Here is a 26,242-nt window from a genome sequence, read left to right as displayed (position 1 = left end):
GGTTACGGGGTGGGTTCCTACAGCCTCTTCTCTGTAGCAGCCATAGTGTGATATTTAAAAGAGCAAATGGCTCATAAGGGTACAAATGGTTTAGTGCATGTTTACCTCTCTGGTCTCATTGCTCATTACTTTGCACAAAACATTCATTCTTCATGCCAGTAAAAAGGAACAGCTCTTAGGTCCTCTTGTCTCAGACCCTGTGAGCATACTCTTCCCTCCATCTGGAATACCTTTCCTTTCCATCTCCCAAACCTGGGTAAGTGTCTCTTCCATTACACCCCTAAAACAGACCAGCCAGTCTGTGCCCTTCCACCATTACAGCACATTTTAGATTATATCAGATTCTAAATCTATTCTGATCACTCCTGATTCCCTAGCACCTGGAAACAGTATTGGGTACACAGTAGACGCTCAATGAATTTTTGTTAAATTAACAGAGCTTAAGGTGACACCGAGAAACCCAGGTCTTGGGTTCTGGTCAGAGATACAGAACTGATTACACACAAAACATTATCCCCAAGAAAACGGCGACCCTCTGTTTTTTCCTTTAGAGTTAATGGCTTAATTTGCATGTATGAAGCAAGGCGCTTTGCTCACCTTTATTGTTGCAGGCGATCCACTTCAAGCGGTCAGCAAAAGACACTTCTCTCCCAATAAGGTAAGTGAAAACTCGGACCTAATCCATAAGACGGGACGGGCTCAGCAGACACAAATAGTGTTACCTTCTCTTTTGTGAGGCTTAGATGTTGGGGCAAGCCACTCTCAATTTGGGGTTTTCCAGTCACACCCACTTTTGGTCAGAGAAGATCCTGAGGCCAAGGCAGCAATGTGGCTTTCCGGGGGCCACGGTGAATATGGAGGAGGTTCAAGGGCAAACAGTTTGGCTGTTCTTATGTCTCAAAACCGTGTTCTGGGGTGGGGTTGTGGCTCAATGGTAGAGCGCTTGCCTCACATGTGTGAGGCACTGGGTTTGATTCTTAGCACCACGTATAAATAAATGAATAAAATAAGGTCCATCAACAACTAAAAAATAAAAATTTTTTAAATTAAAAAAAAAAAAACCACAAAAACATATTTTGGTCTCTGAAGTCCTTACACCAGTCCTTGGGGCCCAGGGTGACCCTATTTTGGAACTTCCAATTAGGACATACCTGAATTTATGAATGGATCTAGTGGGAAAGAACATTGAACTTGAGGCTCCTCTGCCATTGTCCTCTCCATGGAGGTAGTAGAACAAGCACCCTCCTTCCCCATGACCTCCCGCAGATCAATCACCTTGCGGTCCGGCCAGTTATACTTCTTGAATATTGGCTCATAGCCCTCCACGGCCCCATCAGTGATCAGCATGATGGCTTGGTTGCAGACACTTCCTTGCCGGGCCTCTTGGAACTGTGTAGGGCAGGAGGAGTTCAGTCACCACAGAACAGGACTCTCCCACCTCTGTCTCCAAGTTCCCTCCTATCCCCTGGCTCTCCAGGCCTCACCGCCTGCAGGTACCTTCTTCAGGATCTGGAAGGCCTCATTCAGGGCCTGGTCCACGACCCCCACACCTTTGACCACCAGCTCTTCCACCAGCTGTTTGAAATGCTGTCAGGGTAAACAGTAGAGGGGGCTCAGTGGATTGAGCATTCCAGGGAACCTTCGTCTCTGGTCTGAATTGAGGAGGCTACTTGGAACTATTGCCCGAAGGGCATGGTTGCAGGGTCCTAGCTGGATGATACGGCTAATCACATGGGGGGGACCCCTACAACAGACGTTTCTCAAATGCCCCCAAGATAATGAGAATGAATGGCATGGCACAGATCCATCCTCCCACTGGAAGGAAGTGCAAACATGAGGCCAACCAGATGGAGGAGGACAGTCCAGGGCTGGAGACAATGAATGACCTCAGCATCAAGCCCTTGACTCAGTCACAAGCATGTCACAGGAAGACTGTGCGGGTGCCAGGGACTGAGGCCAAGGCTTGAGAGGACACTAAACCCAGACTCCCTGCAGACGGACATGAAAATGCTCCCTTTTAAGAATTGTTGCCATGTCCTCTTATGTTTTTCCTTTTATCAGAGGAAATGACTCAACCCTATGCATTGGAATTTGTCCTCCCTTCAGGGAAACTGTCAGGGAGACTGACATGGAGAAAGGCCCACACGGGAAGTGAAGGGGGAAACTGAGCCTGGACCCTCACAGAGAGAGACTCACTTCCCCAAGGAAGGGAGACCCTTTGGATGTGAGGTCTGCTTGCTCACACTTTGATCTGATGAGCAGCAACACATCCATCAGGGTGATTTCCAGGGTGTCTATGAACAGGGTCTACCCTCCTGCTTTTCAAGTAGGCAAAAGGAGCCACGAAGCAGGCTTCACAGACCCTGGTTCTGTCCTGACAAGGGCACAGGGCCACGCGTGGACACTCACCTCTCGGTTGTCTCGATCTGCCTGGACCAGGATCCCTTTAAAACAGGGCTCAATATAATGGACGTAGTCATTGTACTGCAGTCGCGGTGAGGAGGGAGGAGAGAACAGACAGGTCAGTGTGGGAGAAGTCCCAGATGCTCAGGAGTAGGGTTCACATGGGCACCTGCCTAGTGTCTTGGGGTGTTCTGAGCTTTTTGCGGTTTGTCTGACCAGAGTAATAACAGAGCCTTTGCTTTAAACATTCTCCCTCAAACCTGGCCCTGGTAGGCTTCCTCAGCTGGCTGCCTCAGTGACACCTTCCTGAGCCTACAGAGAGACCCTGAAGTTACCGAAAGAATCTCTTTGTTCTCTGTTCCCAAAACCAGATGAGGTGCTAGTCTTGCACCAGAATCCCACATGCGGGTCCCTCCTTAACGGGCCTGAGTAGGGGATTAGAAGATGTGCTGTTTTACCTTTGCCCTGCATTTATGCGGAGGGTCCTTTAACTATCAACAGTGGGTAGAGTAAGGAGAAAAATGAACCATCACTGCTCCCCTTTTCTTAATTACCCCACTCCTCACAATTGGAATACAAATTTCAAGGTGTCCTAATCCACCTTCTGCTTAAGTAAGGGACTGTGATGACATCACAACAGAGCTGCATGGGTTCTGGGGACACTGGGGGGGGGATGCTTCCCTCTCTAGCTACTTCGTGGCAGCTGGGGAAGCAGGACAGGAGGCGGGAGAAAAGGGCTGGGCAGGCTGCAAGGGACGAGGGTGCTGTCCCTCTCCTGTGGAACGTGGAACCTATATTCTGTGGTCCTCCTGTTACTGCTGCAGGTCTGGGGTCAGGGAGGAGAGAAGGGGGTTAGGAGTGATGCAGGTGGGTAAGCTGAGGCCTCGGGGAGCAACTCAGGGACTGGGGGGCATCCTCACACCCCAACGTGGTCATTGAGAGGTTAGACAACTTTTTCTTGACATTTCATTACTAAGTCAACTCTAGTAAAGAAGAGAAATGCCAGTCATGTGGTAGACTGGTAGAGGAGGTTTTTGGATCATGTGGACAGTCTACTGTGCGTCTGTTGAGGGCTGAGCTGGCCAACCCCTTTCATTGGATTTTTAAATCATTTGCCTCACTTATGTCTCCCCTTTTCTTTCCCCCACGGTGTCTGGATTTGGTGGGATAAAGGAAGTGGGAGAACTGGAATTGTCAGAGAGGAAGAACCAGGGATCATTTGTCCTCCAGCAGCATGGGAAGCTGTTCAGGGACAGGCATTATTCAAGAGCACGTGGATGTGAATCAAGTAGGTCTAACTTGTCCAGTGCTTCTTAACCAGTATCGGGTCTAGAGTCCTCTGAAAAACTAACAAAAGATATGGACTCAGAAAACCAGATGTGTACATTTTACATAAGATCTTAGAAACTTCCCGGACTTCCTGAAGCCCATCCTTAGGCGAACCATGCACCTTATGTTGGGGGCCCCAGTTACAGAGGAAATAATTTTTGCCTGATGAGAGGCATCCACTGGCTGTAAGTTAAAGTCCTGACACAGATGGAGGAAAGTTTTCCTAGAGCAAGTGAGAGCTACCCCAGCACAGGGAGGCACATTTACCGCAATGATATTAACAAAGTCATTCTCTCCCAGGGTGTCCAAGATGGTGATGATGGTGTGCTTGGCAATAGCCATCCTCAGCCCCTTCATGCTGCCACTTATGTCCACCAAGATCATTATGTCCTTGGGAGAAGTAGCAGCTTGTATGTACCTTTAGCAGAAAGAAAGGGACAGGTCAGAAAAAACACTTGACCAAGGGCCTTCAGCTATTTCTATGTAGATTCTGCCCCAAGGTCAGTCCATGTCCCCTCGGTGACAGGTTTTATCATGCCCCATAATCACTGGACTCTGAAGCCATTCAGGGAAGTGAAATGTGTCCACTTGATGGGACTGGTCAAGTCCCTCATCCTTTTTGACTTAGACCAGTGAGGATCCCTGAGAGGCTGGCAGCAGGAAAGGAGAGAGCTAGATTCCAGCCTGGAGTAGGTTATAGATGTGCCGGAAGGAGGGTGTTGAGAGAGAGGAGGACGTAACACAGGGTAGAGTTGGGGCACCCCAGTGTCCTGGAAGGGGGTCTGGTTTGGAGAGACACTACAATCCATGCTGGAGCACCCATGGCTGTGGAAAGAGGAGTCCAGCTACCTTCACTCTTCCTGCTCTTGTGTGGAATTAGGCTTCCACATACCCAAGGCCTTGGGTGGTGCTGGAGAGGATGGGGATCATGAGTGGAGCAAAACCAAAGCACTTCCCTGTGAGCTCTTACCAGCCACGGTTTCGACAGTCGAAGGTAATGACTCCATTCTCATCCGGTGTCCATTTTATACCTGGGGAAATCAAGGCTGGTTCTTTGACTAGCTCAATGAGGTCACCCCAGAGCCCCTGGCTGGGTGCTAAGTCCCAGGACAGTTAGGATTCCCAGGGCAGGACCTGCTTTGGACATGGGCAGGAGGGCAAGGAGCACCTGACCACATCCTACAAACTGAGGCAGCTAGAAAGGAGATACCACCCAAAATTCAAAGGGCCAGAGTTGGGAATAAGTTCACAGTCAGAAAGGACCCCTATATGTGGAGCCTTGGGCTTTTTGTGAGGCTCAATGTCCTATCAAATAGTGGAAGGGGAAGCTCTGGAATGGTGTGATTTTAACATCCATTACCATCTAGCAAAGTATGGACAAAGAGAAGAAAGAGCCAGGCACTTTGGCTTCTGCTCTGTACTCAGGTTAAGCTCATTAGCACTCCCGATCCTCCCTGGACTGGGAGAAATGACGTGACTGCACGATTATAAGCTATTTGAAGTCAGGGATTCCTGGACCAAGCAGAGCTCATAATGTCTGTCACCTGAATGAAAGAATGAACTGATGGCCAGCCATCACGTTGCTTTGACCACTAGTAGAGAACCTGGGATAAATTTGCTCTATTCATCCAACCCAACATTTAGATAAAGACACACAAAGCACAGAAAACACTAATGTGATCCACAATAAAAAATCTCTCTTTGGAGTGACTTTCACAATTTGGAACAGAGGGTTCAAAATAAGATTTAAAAATTGTAATTATTAAAATTGTAATATATTGTGCTTGCACTAGAAAAGAAAATGTGGTGGTATCATGACTATCTAGAAGCTTCAAGGGATCTTCTAATTTCACAGTAGTTTGACTTTAGATATGATGTGCCCTTTCAGACCCTGCTAGATTACAAGGGTAGAAAGAGGATTCAGGGCCCTTTGAGTGAGAGGCAGCAAAACTAAGAGCCCAGGAATTACAGAAGTCGAAACCACCAAGTACAAAATAAAGGATAGGTGTGTTTGAGAAATCACAAAGAATGTTCAACAAGAGAAGATCAGTAATGAAGAAATAGTCTTAAAAATATAGAACTTTGAGAAATGAAGAAAATATTTAGGTAAAAATAAATTAAGTGGCTAGCAAATTATTCATAGGTAAAGAGAAAATTCACTCAGTTAAAGGAGTTATCCAGGATTGTGTACAGGGTAGAATGAAAAGGTCTAACACATGTCTGATTGGAGACACAGAAAGAGGAAAGTTTGAGAAGGATAACTTTAAAGAAATTATGTTGGCAAATGTTCTAGAGCTGATAAAACACAACTCCTCAGACCAGGGACCACAAAAGATCCCAAGCAGGACAAATAAAAAGACAATATTACTCAGCCATAAAGTATGAAATGAAATTATGGCATTTGCCAGAAAATGGATGAAACTGGAGACTTATCATGTTAAGTGGAATAAGCCAAATGTTCTCTCTGATATGTGGATGCTAACACACAGTAAGAGAGGAGAGGGAAGAATAGAAGTTCATTAGACAGAAGGGAATGAAGGGAAGGAAGCGGGGATGGGAATGAGAAAGACAGAAGAATGAATTGGACATAACTTTTCTATGTTCACATATGAATACACGACCAGCATAACTCCATATCATGTAACCACAAAAATGGGAAGTTATATTCCATGTACGTATGCTATGTCACAATACATCCTACTGTCATGTACAACTAGAAAGAAGAAATAAATAATCTGGTTAATAAAAAACAAACAAACAAGACACTCACACACACTTTTTGAAACTGCAGAACTTCAAAAGCAAATAAATACATATCTTGAAAAAAGCCACAAAGACCAAAACACTCAACCCTGGTGGAAGCCACAAGCCAGAAGCAAACAAACAAAAAACCAAACAAATAAAAAAGAAACCCATCACCACCACCCCAAACAACAAAAGCCAGTCTTAAATGTTGAGAGAAAAGAAGTTAATTTAGAATTGCACTCCCAGCAAAAACATCATTCAAGAATGAGGACAAGGGGCAGGGGCTGGGGCTGGGGCTCAGAGGTAGAGGGCTCCCCTCGCACGTGGGAGGTGCTGAGTTCGATCCTCAGCACCACATAAAAATAAATAAATAAAATAAGGGTACTGTGTCCAACTACAACTAAAAATATATTTTAAAAAGAATGAGGAGAAAAAAAGCTTCTGTGGGTAAACACAATGGGCAGAGCATGCTGGGTCGGCTCTGTGAACCTCAGACAAAGGAGATTTACAATGAAACGTGTCACAGTGCTAATGAGATGAAGCAAAGCAAAAAATGAACGAAGACAGAAAATTTAGTCGCTACTATTTTAGTCGGTGACCAAAATACCCAACCAGAACAACTTAGAAAAGTTGATTTTGACTCCTGGTTTCAGAAATTCAGTCCATGGTTGGCTGACGGCTGTGCTCTGAGCCTGAGGTGAGGCAGAACATCATCGCAGAGCAGAGTGGGGAGGGGGATCAAGGCACCAGAAACGAAATATAAACCCCAAAGGAATGTGTCCAGAGGCTCACTTCCTCTAGTCATACCCTACTTGCCACTCAGTACAGAGGACCAAAGTGGAGTGACAGTTGCCAGAGGCTGAGGGGAAGAAATAACAGAGTCAAGATTTAATGAGCCTAGAACTAAAGCTTTGCAGAATGAAAAGGGTTCTGGAGATGGATGGTGTTGATGGTTGTACAGTGACAGCACACTCAATCCCAGTATGCGCTTAAAAATGTACTCAAAGATGAAAGATACAGAACATTTTATGTTATGTATATTTTTCCTCAATTTAAAAATTAAAAAAATTACAGATTCTATACCGATCAAAACTTGTGAGAGCAGCAAAAGTAGAGCTTCGGGTGGCAGGGTACAGCCTTAATACTTATTTTAGAAACACAGAAAGGCCAAAAATTTAAACTAAGTGTCCATTTAAGAGGTTAGGAGGAGGAACTGCAGAATAAATCCAAAGAAAGGGAAAAAAGAAAAAAATTTAGATCAGAAAGTTAGAGCCAAAATAGATCAAATATGAAACAAAGAACTAATAGAGAACAACCAACCAAAACAAAAGACGATTCCTGAAAAGATTAACAAATAGAGAAACCAATGGAAAAATTATGAAAAATACATATAATTATACAAATAAAAAGATACATAAGAATAGATATAGCAGAGATTTAAAAGATAATAATAGATTCATATGAATAAATCTGAAAACTCAGATGAAATGAATGGATTCTGAATAAAAGTATTTCATTAAATTTTAGGAAGACATAGAAAGTCATATTAATGTTTCAAGAATTAAATAAATTGAAGTGATAATTTTATATCCCCATATAGAAAACTTCAGGCCAATGTGGTTTTATAGATAACTTCTATGAAACTTTCAAGGAAGAGATCTTATTCAAATTCTTCCCAAAGCCAAAAAAAAAAAAAAAAAAAGAGAGAGAGAGAGAGAGAGAGAGTGCACTCCAATTTATTTTACAAAGCTAGTATAACTTTGAAAATACAACATGTACAGAAAGAAAAATTAGAAGACCATTTCACTTGTAAATATAGATGCAAAAATCCTCCTCTTTTTTTTTTTTTTTTAATGAAGCTGGGAATTGAAGCCAGGGCCTTGTGCATGATGGACAAGTGCCCCCAGCCCTAGATGCAAAAAACCTAAACAAAATATTAATAAACTGCCAGGCACTGAGGCACACACCTGTAATTCCAGTGGCTTGAGAGGCTGAGGCAGGAGTATCATGAGTTCAAAGCCAGCCTCAGCAAAAGTGAGGCACTAAGCAACTCAGTGAGACCCTTTCTCTAAATAAAATGCAAAATAGGGCTGGGGTTGTGGCTCAGTGGTTGAATGCCCCTGAGTACAGTCCCTGGGACCTAATAACAACAACAACAACAACAACAATAAATACAACCAATGTATAAAAGGATTTACTATAATCAAGTTAGGGTAGTCATAGGAAGGCAAGGATAGATTCACATGAGAAAATTCAATAGTTAAGTGGGCAAAATATAATATGTATTATACAAAGAAGATGTGACAATATAGATGAAGAAGTAAACTCCAAATATCCATATACTAAACTAGTTTTATGTATTTCAAAGAACAAGCAAAGCAGAAAGAGGATTCTGGAAGATGGCAGAGTAGGCAGCACCAGAAATCCATCTCCCCATCTAGGGAAGAACTGTGCTGGTAGAATCTGTCTGATGTAACTATTTTTGGAACTTTGGGGTCTATTAAAGGCTTGCAACTTGTAGGGGAAGTCTTTGATGGTATATTGCAGTTAATTTCTCTCAATTTTAGCTCCCAGCATAATAGCAGCTATCCACCCCCAACACCTCATCCCCTGGCTCTGTGGCAGGCAGCTGTGCATGTGTTCTCAGAGCAGCCTGTACACAGCTTGCAGGAGTCACCGTGGGCAAAAATGGACCCTGTTGTATATGGACCCTGCATATATGAAGTTCCTCCTTATCAGCAAATACTTTAAATATGTGCATATATGAAGAAAATTATTCCTGACCATGCCTGCCCAGAAAAATGCTCAGAAGAGACTGAGAAGACCTTAAATTTACACCTCAGGCTGATCTTCATCCCAGAGAACCTACCAAAAAACGAACAAACAACAAGCACACAATCAAACAAGCCCAAAACCATCACTAAAACAATAGTAAAACCCTGGAGAAGGGAGGGAGTCTAGTTTTCAGGATTATCACACTGTTAGATTTAAATGTTCAGTTTTCAATTTAAAAAAAATCACTGGGTATATAAAGAAATAAGAAAGTGTGGCTCAGTCAAGGGGAAAAAACTGTCTGAAAAATATCCAATGCAAATCTATTAGACAAAGACTTTACAACTATCTTCAAGATGCTCAAAGAACTAAAAGAAGATGGGGAGAAAGTCAAGAGACAATATATAAACAAAATGGAAGTATCGGTAAAGAGATAGAAAATCTAAAGAAAATTTTAAAAAAAGAAATTCTAGAACTGAGACTATAATAACTGAAATGAAAAATTCGCTAGAAGGATTTAAAGGAAATTTTGAGCAGGAAGAAAATAAAACTAGTGAAATTAAGATGGGACAATGAAAATCATTGAGCCTAAGGGACAGATAGAAAAAAAGGTTGAATAAAAATGAACAGAGTCTCAGGACTCTGTTCAAGTTGGGACTCCATCAAGTTGACCAACATCACTGGGGAGTATCCCAGAAACAGAAGAGTAAGAGAGCAGGTAAAAGAGAGTGCTTGAAGAAAGAACAGTTGAAAACTTTCCAAATTTGATGAAAGACATGAATATAAACATCCAGGAAGCTCAACAAACTAAGTAAGGTGAATTCAAAGGGATCTATATTAAGACAAGTTATAATCTAGTTTTCCAAAAGCAAAGAAAAAGAGAGAATCTTAAAAGCAGCAGAGAAATTAAGACATTCCCATAACTGAGGGAGTTGGTCATTACTAGACATTCCCTGCAAGAAATGCTCCATGGAGTCCTGCAAAGTGAAATGAAAGGGCACTAGACAGGACTTGAAGCCATTTGGATAAAGACCTCAATAAAAGCAAAGACAAAGGCAACCATAAAACTAGTACTTAACACTAGTTTGAACTCTACTCTTTGTTTTCTGCATGATTTAAAAGCCCAATAAAATTTTTTAAAAAATATTAGTCTAAAACAAGTATTATTATGACTTTGGCAATTCCACATTGAGTTTTCTACATAATATAAGAGACTAATTCCTTTAAAAGAATTGTTGGTTTATTTTGAGGCACATGATGTATAAAGATGTAATTTTGTGGCATAACTCACCAAAGGGGTGGAAAGGGAGCTGTAAATGATCAGGGTTTTGTATGTTATTGAAGTTGATCTGGTATAAATATAAATTGGAATATTATAAATTTGGGATGTTAACTGTAATCCCATTTGTAACCACAAACAAAATGGTTATAGAATATGTACAAAAGAAAATGAAAACAGAATTTAAAAGATCAACTAAACATAAAACAAGACAGTAATGCAGGAAATGAGGACAAAAAAATTATAAGGAATATAGAAAACAAATAAAAAATAGAAAAGTAAATAGCAAAATGATAAAAGTTCCTCCTTATCAGCAAATACTTTAAATATAAATGGATTAAACTCACCAACCAAAAGACGAGATTAACAGCTTGGATAAAAACATGATCCAACTATATACTGCCTATAAGAGACTTCAGATCCAAAGACACAAATAGGTGAAAGTGAAAGAATGAAAAGAGATAGTCACAAAAAATAGTATCCAAAAATGATAAAGATTGGTATATAATATTAAAAAAAATAATTTAAACTAAAAAGTTTATGAGACAGAGAATAATAATATATATTAATAAAAGGTTTAGTACAGCAAGAAGATACAACAGTTGTAAATATGCACCTAATAGATTATTAAAGCACATGAAGCAGACACTGACAGAATTGAAGGGAGACAGCTCTGCAGTAACAGAGACTTCAATACTCAACCACACAGAAGGTAAAAGGAAAATAGAGGACTTACACAACAGAATGACTCAGCTGAGTCTAACACACATATACAGAACACTCTACCACCAACATACTCTTCTCAAGTGCACTTGGGACACTTTCCAGGATGGACTGTATGTTGTTAGGCCATAAGTTTAGTCTCAGTAGATTTTAAAAGACAGCTAACATATAAGGTATTGTTTTTAACCACAATGGAATGAAGTTAGAAATCAATAACAAAAATTAACTAGAAAAATCACAAGTTTGTGGAAATGAAATAATACACATTTAAAGAACAAATGGGTCAAAAAATTAGAATAAAACAAAAGAATGAAAATGAAAACAGCATACTAGAGCTTATGGGTTAAAGTGAAGACAATGCTAAAGGGCAGATTTATAGCTATTAGGAAATAAGTGAACTAAAAAGTGGATTCTTTGTAAGGATCAACAAAACTGACAAAGCTTTATTTAATGAGAGGGAATAAGAAAAAGAAGACTCAAGGTATTTATAATTAGAAATGAAAGTGGGGATTTTGTTACCAATTCTATAGAAATAAAAATGATTGTTAAGAGAAGGTTATGCACAATTGTATGCCAACAAATTGGATAACTTAGATGAAATGGACAAATTCCTAGAAAACAAAAAACTAAGACTAAATCATGAAGAAGTATGGAAAAATAAAAGACCCAGAATAGCAAAAGCAATTCTAAGCAGGAAGTGTGAATCAGGCAGTATAGCGATACCAGATTTCAAACTATATTACAGAGCAATAGTGACAAAAACAGCATGGTACTGGTACCAAAACAGGCACGTGGACCAATGGTATAGAATAGAGGACACAGAGACTAATCCACAAAGTTACAACTATCTTATATTTGATAAAGGGGCTAAAAGCATGCAATGGAGGAAGGATAGCATCTTCAACAAATGGTGTTGGGAAAACTGGAAATCCATATGCAACAAAATGAAACTGAATCCCTTTCTCTCGCCATGCACAAAAGTTAACTCAAAATGGATCAAGGAGCTTGATATCAAATCAGAGACTCTGCGTCTGATAGAAGAAAAAGTTGGCTCCGATCTACAGATTGTGGGGTCGGGCTCCAAATTCCTTAATAGGACACCCATAGCACAAGAGTTAATAACAAGAATCAACAAATGGGACTTACTTAAACTGAAAAGTTTTTTCTCAGCAAGAGAAACAATAAGAGAGGTAAATAGGGAGCCTACATCCTGGGAACAAATTTTTACTCCTCACACTTCAGATAGAGCCCTAATATCCAGAGTATACAAAGAACTCAAAAAATTAGACAATAAGATAACAAATAACCCAATCAACAAATGGGCCAAGGACCTGAACAGACACTTCTCAGAGGAGGATATACAATCAATCAACAAGTACATGAAAAAATGCTCACCATCTCTAGCAGTCAGAGAAATGCAAATCAAAACCACCCTAAGATACCATCTCACTCCAGTAAGATTGGCAGCCACTATGAAGTCAAACAACAACAAGTGCTGGCGAGGATGTGGAGAAAAGGGTACACTTGTACATTGCTGGTGGGACTGCAAATTGGTGCAGCCAATTTGGAAAGCAGTATGGAGATTCCTGGGAAAGCTGGGAATGGAACCACCATTTGACCCTGCTATTGCCCTTCTTGGACTATTCCCTGAAGACCTTAAAAGAGCGTGCTACAGGGATACTGCCACATCGATGTTCATAGCAGCACAATTCACAATAGCTAGACTGTGGAACCAACCCAGATGCCCTTCAATAGATGAATGGATAAAAAATGTGGCATTTATACACCATGGAATATTATGCAGCACTAAAAAATGACAAAATCATGGAATTTGCAGGGAAATGGATGGCACTAGAGCAGATTATGCTTAGTGAAGCTAGCCAATCCCTAAAAAAAAAATACCAAATGTCTTCTTTGATATAATGAGAGCAACTATGAACAGAGCATGGAGGAAGAGCAGGAAGAAAAGATTAACATTAAACAGAGACATGAGATGGGAGGGAAAGGGAGAGAAAAGGGAAATTGCATGGAAATGAAGGGAGACCCTCATTGCTATACAAAATTACATATAAGAGGTTGTGAGGGGAATGGGAAAATAAACAAGGAGAGAAATGAATTACAGTAGATGGGGTAGAGAGAGAAGATGGGAGGGGAGGGGAGGGGGTATAGTAGGGGATAGGAAAGGTAGCAGAATACAACAATTACTAATTGGGCATTATGTAAAATTGTGGATGTGTAACCGATGTGATTCTGCAATCTGCATTTGGGGTAAAATTGGGAGTTCATAACCCACTTCAATCTAATGTATGAAATATGATATGTCAAGATCTTGGTAATGTTATGAACAACCAATAAAAAAAATAAATCATGAAGAAGTGTGAAATATAACCCAACCTATAACTAATAAGGGGATTTAATAAAAAATCTCCCCACAAAGTGAAGCTCTGGACCTGATGGCATCACTGGTAAATATGGCCACATGCAAAAAACCCATACTAATACACAAAAAAACTTTAAAAAATTGAAAAGAAGAAAATACTTTTTAACTTTCCTGTAAGGCCAAAATTACCTCAATCCAAAGTCAGAAAAGATATTATGAGAAAAGAAATCTACAGACCAATATTCCTTAACATTGATGCAAAACTCATCGATAAAATACTAGGAAAGAACCAAATAAATGACAAAACAAAACAAATTCAGCAGCACATTGAGAGTTTATGCCAAGGATTCGTTTTTGAGATGCAAAGATTTTTCAATGTACAATAATTGACCACTATAATATACCACTTTAACAGAATGAAGAAAAAAATCCACATAATCATCTCAGTTGATGCAGAGAAAGCATTTGACAAAACCCAACACCCTTTTATCATAAGAAAGACTCAGTAACTAGCAATAGAAGGAAACTACTTCAATATAATAAAAGCCATATGTGGAAAAAGCCACACAGTCAACATAACACTTGGTGAAAAATTGAAAGCTTTTCCTCTAAGATCAGATATAAAACAAATAATTCTGATTTTTCCATTTCTATTCAACACAGCACTGGAAGCTCTAACCAAAACAAGTAGGCAAGAAAAAGAAGCAAAAAAACATACAAGGTAGAAAAAATAAAATGATCTCTTCACAGACTATGTGATCTTATATGTAGAAAGCCCTAAAGATCTCTCTCTCTCTCTCTCTCTCTCTCTCTCTCTCTCTCTCTCTCTCTCTCTCATACACACAAACACACACACACACACACACACACACACAGTTAGACTGAATAAATAAATTCAGAAAAATTGTGGGATACAAAGTTAGTTGAATTTCTATTAATTAATAATGAACAATCTGGAAAGAAAATTACCAAAATATTTATATTTATAATAGCATCAAAAAGAATAAAATAGGAATTAACCAATAAGGTGAAAGATTCATTTTGTACAATGAAAACTGCAAATATTTCTGAAAGAAATTAAAGACAGGGATGGGAACAGGAAAGACAGAATGAATTGGACATAACTCTCCCATATTCATATATGAATACATGACCAGTGAAACTCCACATCATGTATCACCACAAGAATTGGATCCTAATTAGAATAAGTTATGTACTCCATATTATATATAATATGTCAAAACACACTCTACTGTCATGTATATCTAAAAAGAACAATTTTTTTAAACTAAAAATTTTAAAAGAAATTAAAGACAGAAATAAATGGAAACACACACCCTCTCCATGGACTGGACTATATTAGGATGTCAACACTACCCAATCTCCTGATTCAGGGCAATCTCCCTCAGAATCTCAATGACATTTATTGCAGAAATAGAAAAACCCATCTTTAAAATCAGCATACTACAGTGGTGCAGCCACATCAATGTTTATAGCAGCTCAATTCACAATAGCCAAACTATGGAACCAACATAGATGCCCTTCAACAGATGAATGGATAAAGAAAATGTGGCATATATACACAGTGGAATATTACTTAGCCTTAAAGAAGAGTGAAATGATGGCATTTGCAGGTAAATGGATGGAGCTGGAGAATATCATGCTAAGTGAAATAAGCCAATCCAAAAAACCAAAGGATGAATTTTTTCTCTGATATGTGAATGTTAATTCACACTAAGGGAGGGCTAGGGAAAAATAGAGGTACTTTGGATTAGGTAGAGAGGAGTGAAGGGAGGAGAGGGGACATGGGGGTAGGAAGGATGGTAGAATGAAACATACATTATTAGCCTATGTGCATATATGACTATATGACTGGTGTGATTCTATGTCATGTACAATCAGAAGAATGAGAAGTTATACTCCATTTATGTATGATGTATCTACAGTCATGTGTAACTAATTATAACAAATTTAAAAAATCTTAAAAAAATCCTATTTAAAATTCATAATGAATCTCAAGGGATTTCAAATAACTGAAATAATCTTGAAGAAAAACAAACTAGAAGAGTCACATTTCCTGGTTTTTGAAACTTCCTACAAGGTCACAGTAATCAAAACTGCATGTTATTGGCAAACAGCAATGAAATGGAATAGAGAGGCCAGAAATAAACCCTTCTCGTATGATTAAGTCATTTTGACCAAGGCACTAAGACCATGCAATGAGGGAAGGGCATTCTTTTCAACAAATGGTTTGGGAAAACTGCATATCCACATGCAGAGGAATGAAGCTGGACTCTTATCCAACATCATCAATACAAATTAATTCAAAATGGGTAAAACACTTTTAAGTATAGACCTACAAGTATAAAATTCTCAGTGTGGGGGTTGGGGATGTGGCTCAAGTGGTAACGCATTCGCTTGGCATGCACGGCTCGCTGGGTTCCATCCTCAGCATGACATAAAAATAAAATAAGATGTTGTGTCTGCCGAAAACTAAAAAATAAATATTAAAAAAATTCTCTTTCTCTCTCTCTCTCTCTTTCTCTCTCTCTCTCAAAAAAATTCTCAGTGTGGCTTTGTTGTGCTGTGGTAATTTCTTTCTATTGTTTTCTATTGCTTGGTAGAAAACAGAGGAAAATCTTCATTACATTGGCCTCAGCAATGATATTTTGGGTATGACACCAAAGGCGAGACAAAAAGAAAAAAACAGACAAATTGGACTTTGTGAAAGATTTTTAAATTTGTTCATCAAATGACTCTATCAATATGTTTGAAAGCAACCCACAAAATGAGGGAGAATGTTTGCAAACCATATGTCTGAACGGGGATTAGTATTTCAAATGTATAGAAAACCCCTAAAACTCAAGAACAGCAGCAAACAACCCAATTGAAAAATGGATAAAGCATTTGAATAGATATTTATCTAAAGGAAGAAGATATACAAATGACTAATAAGCACATTAAAATGCTTGACATCATTAATCATTAAGGAACTGCAAATCAAAACCACAATGAGATACCATCTCACGTTTATTCCCCATGCCATCCTGATACAGGTGACAAGTGTTAGCATGAAGGTGGAGAAATGACCACCCTGTCACTCTAGATGGGAATGGAAAACAGTACAGCCTTATAGAAAACAGTATGACGGTTCCTCAAAAATTTTAAAAAAGAATTACCATATGACACAGCAATTTGACTTCTGGAGCTACATTCCCAGCCCTTTCTGTTTGGGTATATAACCAAAAAAATCGAAATTAGAGTCTCAAAGAGATATCTGTACACCATGTTCTTATCAGCATTAGTCACATAGCCAAAAGGTGGAAGGAGCCCAAGTGTGCGTTGAAGGATGAATGGATACACAAATGTATCACATATGGACAATGGAACATTATTCAGCTTTAAAAAGGAAAGGAATTCTGACACATGCTGCAACACAGATAAATCTTAGGGGCATTAGGCTGAGCAAAGTTAAGTCAAAGTTAAGCCTGAAAAGTCAAATGCTATGTGATTTCATTTCTGTGAGGCACCTAGAGCAGTCCAAATCATACAGACAGACTGTAGAGTGATGGTAGCCGGTGGCTGGGGTGCAAAGGGGAGAATGGAGAGTTCCTGGTATTGGGTGTACAGATTCTGTTTATAAGATGGAGAGAGGGGCTGGGACTGTAGTTCAGTGGTAGAGCACTTGCCTTCCATGCGTGAGGGACTGGGTTCGATCCTCAGCACCACATAAAAATAAATAAATAAATAAAAATATTGTAACAATTACAACTAAAAAAATTAAAAAAAAAAAAAAAAGATGGAGAGAGCTGGTGATGGCCGCTCAGCCTAATTTACTGAGGGGCTAAGCCCCAGGGTTCCAGAGAACAAGCTCAGAAGATCGTGGAAATGCCACCAATGTCCTCACCTGGATAGATCCTGAAGAATCCAGTTGCGCTGCCAAAATACTGCCAGGTCAGTGTAGGGTCTCTCTGAAAATTCTCCACAAAAACAGGGTTCAGGGCTTCAGACATGTAGACTCCATTTAAAATATCTGGATCTGAAGGGCAAGATGATAGAAAGAACTTCAGGGGTGACTAAGGTGCAAGCAGAAGTAGCCAAATCCTCACATGCTAAATGGGCATGTGCGTGCACGCACACACACACAACACACACACACACACCCTCTAGTACAGAGACTGAGTTCTTTCCCTACTATGGTTTGGATGTATTTGAGGGTGTCCTCAAAGGTTCATATGCTACAAGTTTGGCCTCCAATGCAGCAATTTGAGAGGTGGTGGAGTTTGGTGGGGGGCAATTGAGTTACTGAGGGCACTGTCCTTGGGAAGGAATTTCTGTAGTTCTTATATGGCCCTGGTTGGTTCTTAAAGGGGGGTTTTATAAAAGAACAAGATTGGCTCCTCCCTACTCTTTTTTTTTTTTTTTTTTTTTTTTTTTTGGTACTGGGATTAAACCCAGGGATGCTCTACCACTGAGCTACACCCCCAGGCCTTTTTATTTTTTATTTTGAGACAGGGTCTTGCTAAGTTGCTTAGGGCCTCACCAAGTTGCTGAGACTGGTCTTAAACTTGTGATCCTCCCAAGTCTCGGGGATTACAGGCATGGCATGCACCACCATGACCGGCTCTGCCCCGCTCTTTGACTTCCAGTCTCATGGGCACTTCCACCATGATGCCATCCACCATGATGTGACACAGTCTGGCCCCCAGCCCAGTGCCAGTACTATGTTGTTTGGACTTTTAGCTTTCAAAAATGTGAGCTAAGTAAACCTCTTTTCTTTATAAGTTACTCGGTCTCAGATATCTTGTTCTACCAGTGAAAATAGACCAATACACCCTACTGTGTAGAATAATTTCTTTACTCATCCTGAGTTAAGGAGATGGGAGAGACAATGTATAGCCTGCAGTGCTACTCAGGCAAAGGAGGCAAATTCGTTGATAACACCAGTATCACCACCCCCACCCTCACAACTCCAAAACAGTTCCAAGAGAGTGATAGCCCACGGGAGCTGTGGTGGCAACCTTTGTTGTACACGTTGGTGGGCAGCTGCACGTTGCTGATGGAGGTGTTCACACGCAGGTTGCTGAAGTGTGCGTTGGACTCCAGGACAAACTCGGCTCCCAGCTCCACGTAGTTGCCATTCTCATCCTTCTCATTGATCAAGACTGAGTTGTAGTAGTCAAACTAGGGACAGAGGGGCATCAACCCAAGAGAAACAGAAGACACGGAGGACACAGAGCCAGAGAGAAGGAAATGACTTAAGTCAGAAGGATGTGAAAGAGAACTGGACAAACTGGTGGCCAAGTTCAGGGTGATGTGGGGACGACACATGTCCAGATAACTGGAACTGAGGACACTTCAGAGTAGTTTTTGGTGTAACTTGTCCTGATTATTGCCAGGTTGTCTGCTTGGTTTAGTGTGGGTCAAAGCAGAGTCAGAGGCAGGCAGATGGGGATTCAAGGAGAGATGGAGACAAAGAGCCTCATCAGCACCATTAGTTTTCTTCAGGGTGGGAAGGGTGCTGGAGACCAGAATGGTGCCCAGGTGGCCCTGTGCCCTCAGCCTGTGGTTCCCATGTCCCTCTCTGAGGGACAGTGGTCTTATTTCTGTCTCTTCCACACAGTGTGGGAGGGTCCACTTGGATTAGTACCCATAGATCCATAACCAGCCTGGCCTCCCCATTTCCTCCATACTACAGGGTCACACCCTGCCACCAGGGCTATTACTGCAACACCCCACACCCCTCCAAGCTGCAGTTCCCAACACTGCAGCCAGCATTAACTTTCTAAAGCCCATGTCCAGCCATGTCTCCCCCAGCTCCAGGCTTACCATTCCTTGCAGAAGGAAAACCAGATCCTGAGCCTGGCATTCTAGGTTCCTACCATATCTCCCATCACCCCTCCAAGGCCATGTTCTGAGTCACCTTCCTCTGGACACAAAGCGGGCCACCCACTGCTTCTTTTCAGTCTTCTCTTTTCCCTTAGCCTAATGACTCTCCTCCAGGTCTTGCCTGCCCAAATCCACACAACCTGTGGCCCAGGCCTCGTGCAGCCTGCCTGCAGGAGTTTCTGGTGGCCCTCCCTTATCTAGTCCTCATTCTCCTGTTGCCTGGTTGACCTATCCTTGTGGACTGGTCACATGCCTTCCATGAGAGCCACGTGGACTGTGAGCTTCCTGAGGTCAAGACTATGCCCACTCTTGAGCTCAGGGCTTGGCTTTGCCCCTGGGGGCGAACATTATGTTTTACAAAATGAGTGGATCACCACTCTACACTCCACCCCCGTATCCAGTATCAGGCAGCTGGATCTAGTCACCTTTGGTGGCCACTGGGTGTGTGGTTGTTACACCCTCCAGTGACAGCTCTGGCAGAGGACTTACCACCAGAGATGCGTTGAATTCATGGTTCAGGTCTGCCTCCTCAGCAGCCTCCACCAGATTCTAAGGGACAGGAAGGCAAAGGGGACAGAGAATGGGTAAAGGGGGTCACGGGTCCCTAGTAGGTTAACCATAGGATCACCGTGTGCCCCAACAATTCCACTCCTAGCTGCTACCCGAAGCCAAGCACCCTGGCTTTCCTCCTCTCCTCTCCTTTCCCTTCCTCTCATTCCTTTGGCCATGAGGAACCACTTTCATGGTCCCCAAGTGATCTGGGAAGCAGAGGTACTCATACTGATGGGCCCTGGGCTAAGGAGACTTTGTCACCAGAATGCCACCCAGCTTAGCTGGGCCAGGTAGGAATAGAATGTCTCCAACCCGGGCATGAAGTGTCTGCTGAAGGAATCCTGGTTGGTGTGAACCAATAGATACAGCAGGGCTTGAGAGGCACAGGCCCACACTCCCCTGTGCAGGAATCAGACCATCCCAAACCAGTGTGGTCTCTGAAAGGGCTGATAAGACCAGCCACATCCTCTGGGAAGCCCTGAGAACACAGAGAGAAGAAGTGGGGCAGGGAGGTGGGCTGGCCAACCTTGACAGCTTCGACCTTCCTGCGTAGCATGTTCTTCATGTCCTCCGAGAACTTCCTCACCAGCTCCAGGCCATCCACCTCCTCGATCTGCAGACTGGACTCCACATCCTTGTATTTCTGTTCAGGGCAAAGTGCGAGCAATGGGCACACTTTGTTCTGTACCAGGAGGCTTGTGCCTGACCACATGTGGCCTCCACCCTCTAGGCAAGTGTGTTCACACACGAAAAGCCTGGTTCACTCAGCTGGAGGGAAGGTCAGGCCCTCTCTTCTTTGCATAATAGCACCAATAATAATACTAGCTGCCTCTTTTCAAATGCCCTCTGTCAATGAACTTGACCAAGGTCAACAACCATCGAGCAGGGCAGCCTGGATGGGACCAAGGCTCCCAGAATTCCATGCCCACTGGAATGGGCATTGAGGACCACTGCCTGACAAACTGTCAGTGAGCCCAGGAGAGCCTGGAGAACTGGGTTCAAATTCACTTTCTGGGCCTAGGAGAGACCATTTCCCACTGAGTATATCATGAATGCCTGTTTAACTAGCTCTGCAGTCTGTTGGCCCTGTGACTTTAGGCAAGTCACTCAGTTTCCTCGCCTGTAAGACTGATGTTTCCATGCCTTAGAGAATGCTCTAGAACGTGGAGTCTCTAAAAAATGTTTTTACCTAAAACTGTCACACAATTACTGCTCTGTCTTCCTCACCTGGGGCTGGAGGGTGCAAATGAGAAAATCAAGTGAGTTGGTGTTTGCCACATAGGTATTATGAGGGGAAGCTGGGGTCTTAGCTGTCATTGTGGGGGTGGCAAGTGGTGGGGGGTCCAAGTACTGTAGGGAAGGGGAGATAAGAGAGAGAGGACTGCAGTGTGGTCACGGGCAGGCATGGAAGCTGCGATTCGGCATCACTTATGAGATGTGAAGATGCCTCACGGAACTGTGGGGAGAAATCCATTGTGAACATAAAGCTCTGACTGCATGGAAATGATAGAGAAGGTGAGCTATTATTAAAACTGCTCTGGGAGTTTTAACTCCTAGAGAAAAATGAAGTTTCTTATTATCTGGCACAAGGACAGGCTAGCCATACATCTGCACAAAAAGAACTGATCAGATAAAAGATGGAGGTGCTGCAGCCCTGTCTCCTCCAAGAGGGCTTTCTGCCTGTGGGCTCAGACCACTGCTAGGGCACCACGTTGGCACTCCAGCTCCTGGACATGGCTGTGGGACTGAGGGCAGGAGGTCAGGACCACTCTTCCTGCCCACCGGCTTCTACCTAGGGCCCTTGCACTGCCCTCTGAGGCTCCGCTGCCCCCTCCTCCTGCCTGCCTCCCTCTATCATGTGTCAGACCTGCACCCAAGTCTGCCCACAAACTGCTCCCCTTCGTTTTGAGCAGCCTTTCTGCCCACGCAATGAGGCTCTTGCGGGTTTCGTTCCATGTTAACATCAGCTTCCCAAGGAGCTGACTGACCATGCCACCATACTGTCCCCGTTGACTGACTCTGGAGTTGAGCAAATTATTCACCTCCCTGGGCCTTGGTTTCCTTATCTGAAAATGAGGAATTTGGACGAGATGATCTCCAAGACCCTTCAAAGTACTGACATTTGAGGACTCAGCTTCTCTACCAGGGAGGCGACCTGATGGACTGCCCTCTGACCTTGACCACCCCATGATCAGTTACTGACCTTCTGCAGCAAGAGGGAGCCGGAGTATCGGGTCACGGTGTCGTAGAGGCCCCGGCCAAAGGTTTCTGCCCACAGCTTCACTCTGCCAGGGATGAAAGTCAGTGTGTGTACGCAGGCCTCCAAGTACATGCATGTGCAAAGCAAGTGTCTCACACGGACACACACAGGACACCAGCATACAGAAATACACATGATACACACAGAAATCCACACACAGGTATGAGCATATACACACACACACACACACACACACTCACACACACTCAGAAACACACACAGAGAGAGCTCTTGACCCTCTTCCTGGCCCTGAAGCTGCGGCAGAAGACTGGAGAACCCACCAGGGCCCAGCAGCTGCACCAGGGTTCAGTGACCCCCGCTCCTTGGCTGGTTCTCCTGAAGATCACAGGACCAGTGAGTTTGACCCCAAGGCCTTGCGTACACACAAGGCCTGTTTTTTTTTGTTTTTTTGTTTTTTGAGTAGAAAAAGGGGAGGAGAGGAAGGGAAGAGGTGATGCACAGGTTCAGGCAGGGTGGGGAAGACCCCAAGAACAAAACTAGAACTTCCTGGGCACGGCTGCGTGTCTCCATGAGCCATTTATACTTGTGTTTACTTACTCAAGGTCACTGGGGACCACTGAGCCTTCCTCAAAGACAGCCTGAGGAGAGGGGCTGGGGGGAAAGGCTCCGAGTGGCTTCCCTGAGGCCCAGGGCAGGACAGGCTGGAAGGGAGAAAGGAGGCCACACCTAGGTCTTGGGTAGCTGCCAGTGAGGAGACCCTGACCTCTTCTCCACTCTTCAGAAGTACACTGGGATCCTGATATCTGGGAAGGTCCAGGGGTCCTGAGGTTCTCCAGGTGGAGCAAATGTGATTGGTCTGTGTGATTATTTCAAGATCAGCATTTAATCAGAGACTCAACCAAAATTGATCGAGGTCTTATTATGTGCACAGCCTAGGGTCATACCACAGTGCAAAACCTTCACTTAGGAGACAGCCCTTCCCATAAAGATAGCATAATACAAATTTGAAGGGGGTCCCATGGAGCTGGGGGAGTGGCAGTGATGGTAAGGGAAGATTTCCTGGGGGCGGGGGCATCTGAGGTCAGCGTTATGAGCTTTGGTAGAGCTTAGCCTGGCAAAGAGATTTGGAAGAGGATTCTAGGTAGAGAGTACAGAAGAGCTTGGAAGAATAAAAAGTGATTCCAAGTTTCCAGCTTGGATTGTTGAGCTCATAGTGGTATCACCAAATAAAATTAAAAACATCAGGAAGATCAGGAGCATGTTGGGAAGGCGGATGGTGTGACTTGGGTTACAGGGCTGTGGAGTGCCATTGGGTAAATCGTGCACTGCCCAACTCCAGACAGCACCAATCCCATTGTATATTGAAAGACATGAACTTGAGGTTTAAAACCTCACGTGATGTCAGAAAGAGATGTACACAGGCATTGGAAATGTGAGTTGCACAGAGACAGGATTGTGAGCCAGTCAGTACATGAGCAGAAATTGCATTCTGAGGGTAGAGGAGTTTTTGCAAGGAGAATGTATAGCATAAGAAGATCCATGAAAGATGCCAAATGTTGGGGAGTGCCAACAATTTCAGGGGCATGCAGAAGGAAAGGGGCACTTTAAGAAGACAACAAGTAACTCAGAAGCCCCCAGGAAACCAGGAGAGTGTGACAATATGGAAGTTGGGACTTTGGGGTTCAATAAAAGTGGGTAGCATCTGAAGCAACGGGGTCCTGACAAAACTTAGATCTGGGAGGGTGGGCGGTGAAGACTGGAGGCTGAGTGGAGCTTGACATGAGCAGGGTGAAGGGTCTTTGGGGTGGGAAAGACTGAAAAGAAGAACTCAGTAGGAGAGAGAGGGAAGACACAGGGGGAGGAGGGTAGGGAGAAGGCTGGGAGGGGGATGTTTGCAGGCTGCGATCTCAGCCTGCTCTTGAGTTTCCTACCTAGACCGCCTGCCCTTGGGTTCTCCTCTGCAGAGAACTGGATTCCGGCCATCTGGACTTGGCCCTCAGCCCGTTCCTGGAGTTTGCCTTCTACTATTAATTGGTGTGCATTCTGGGGATGCAAAGTATTAACAGCTCCCCCAGCAACATCAAAGTATTAACATCTTCCTCAGCAACACGCACTGCACCGTTGTAGAGCCCGGCAGTGGGTGTCATGGTAAAAAGCAAACCCAGGCTGAGTTCAAATTCTGGCATTTGCATTTACTGGACTTGCAAACTTACAAGAGTATCTAACCTCTCTGAGCCTCTGTACCCTCAAAAGCAAACTAGAAATTATATCACTCATCTCTCTGAATTGCGGAAGGGATTACAGGAGTCATGGGTGAAGCACCTAGCACAGTGCTGGGCCGAGAACAAGGAAGGGGATACCATACCACTTGAGGGAAACCAAATCCACTGCTACTCAAGATCAAGTACAAACTCTGCATTGTTTGGGCTCCCCTATCCCCACCTCTGTTCAGGCATGTATTTGGTAACTGGATGTACTGATAGCCTGGCTGTCATGCTGGGCTCAGGTGGCTGGACTTAGATGTGGACTGGGCAGTCAACACGTTTAATCTAGAATGCTCTACTCCCCACAGGTAATGGGAATTCCTAGGACTGAAAAATAAACACTCCAGGGATATCACACAGTAATTTATACCAAGGTGTGAATGGCTGACACTAGAGTCTTACCTGGAGCTGGTCTTAATGGTGGGATATAGAATCAAGGCCTGGAAGGAGGCAGAAAGTCATAGAAAGGGAAGAATGAGGCCACAGAGACAGGAGTGTGAGTCAGCACACGAACAGAAATTGACATTCTGAAGGCAGAGGGGCTCTCTCAAGGAGAATGTCTAGCATAGAAAGATCTGTGAGGGAGGCCTGATCCTGAACACGCCACCTTCTGTTCGCATGAGCCATTCTGTCGGTTTAGAACTGCCTTCCCCTTTCAGGATGTCACATTACAAGTTTCCCAACAAATCCCCTGGGCAGCCATGACCGTCTCTTTAAGGGTCTACACAGCACCCCTCCGGGCAGCCTCGCCAGGCGGCCATCCTGGTAAGGGCACCGGCCCTGCAGGGGCTGGACCTGCGACTTGCCGTGCTAACGAGGTCAGAGCCAGAAGATCAGTTCTACACAAAGCCATCTGGGGACTCCCAAACCAGCAGAGATTTGGGGGGGAGAGGCGGGCAGGGAAGAAAAGGCCTTGAGAGCAAGACAGTGGGCAGGAGCAGCCCCCAGGAGAGTGGAGAGGGAAGGGAGCAGAGGATGGAGGGGTGCTGTGGGAAGGAAGGGAAGCAGAAGGAGTTTCTGGGGTGAGGCTGAACTTCATGCTTACGTTTCCAGAGGAATCTTGGTCTGACCCCATGTGGGGGCCAGAGAAGTGCTGGACAGCAGCAGCCACAGGATGACTGTGGTCTTCTGCAGGAAGGCCCAGGCTCCTGGCTGCTGATGGCCGGGGGCCCAGTTGTGTGTGGAGCCAGGGTTGGGGTAGAACCTGTGTAGCCCCGGCATGGTGATCCTGCTGGGGTCCTGATAGGGGGAGAGGAAAGAGCAGCCCCAGCCCATCAGCTCTCTGGCCTGCCTCCCAGGTCCCTGGGAGGTCCAGAGCCTTGGGACTGCAGGACCCTGCAAGCCTCCAGGGTTCAGCCTCTCAGCTGGATCCTGGTAGGGGAGGGCTGCCCACGACTACAGAGGAGCACACCTGACAGCAGGCCTCCTGGAGAGGTTGTGACAAAATGGGCCTCTCTAATCCTCTGGCCTCTCCTCTAATCCCTGTCTGACAGCAGAGAGGGGGGTGAGCAGAAGGTGTGGGCAGTGACCTCAGCAGGATTACCCTGATCTCAGCTCATTCCATTAGGGGCTGCAGCATATCCTTCTGCTTTAAAGAGGCAGACCTGTACCAACAGAAGAGCTTTGGACCCAAGAGGACCAGGATGCTGTGAACCCAGCTAGGGGACAAAGGAAGGGCAGCTGGG

At 43.6% G+C, this 26,242-nt stretch overlaps 1 protein-coding gene across 1 annotated transcript in view; it reads right to left on the bottom strand.

The window, feature by feature from the left end:
- The window catches only part of Cacna2d4 (calcium voltage-gated channel auxiliary subunit alpha2delta 4), a 108,571-nt gene extending 82,793 nt beyond the window's left edge, over window positions 1-25,778 (bottom strand). Inside the window, exons 1-12 of the mRNA XM_026411069.2 lie at window positions 25,603-25,778; window positions 22,276-22,357; window positions 20,599-20,715; window positions 20,010-20,069; window positions 18,653-18,815; window positions 17,539-17,670; window positions 4,703-4,763; window positions 4,000-4,150; window positions 2,410-2,484; window positions 1,498-1,587; window positions 1,276-1,389; window positions 598-676 (exon numbers count right to left, since the gene is read on the bottom strand). Of these exons, the coding sequence (XP_026266854.1) occupies window positions 598-676; window positions 1,276-1,389; window positions 1,498-1,587; window positions 2,410-2,484; window positions 4,000-4,150; window positions 4,703-4,763; window positions 17,539-17,670; window positions 18,653-18,815; window positions 20,010-20,069; window positions 20,599-20,715; window positions 22,276-22,357; window positions 25,603-25,778 (1,300 nt within the window). The remainder of the gene's footprint in view (window positions 1-597; window positions 677-1,275; window positions 1,390-1,497; window positions 1,588-2,409; window positions 2,485-3,999; window positions 4,151-4,702; window positions 4,764-17,538; window positions 17,671-18,652; window positions 18,816-20,009; window positions 20,070-20,598; window positions 20,716-22,275; window positions 22,358-25,602) is intronic.
- Between the last annotated feature and the right edge of the window lie 464 nt (window positions 25,779-26,242).

This window comes from Urocitellus parryii, chromosome 5, assembly GCF_045843805.1.
Source record: "Urocitellus parryii isolate mUroPar1 chromosome 5, mUroPar1.hap1, whole genome shotgun sequence".
NCBI lineage: Eukaryota > Metazoa > Chordata > Mammalia > Rodentia > Sciuridae > Urocitellus > Urocitellus parryii.
The sequence above is the reverse complement of the archived record's forward strand: the minus strand, read 5'-3'. Positions and strand labels throughout refer to the sequence as shown.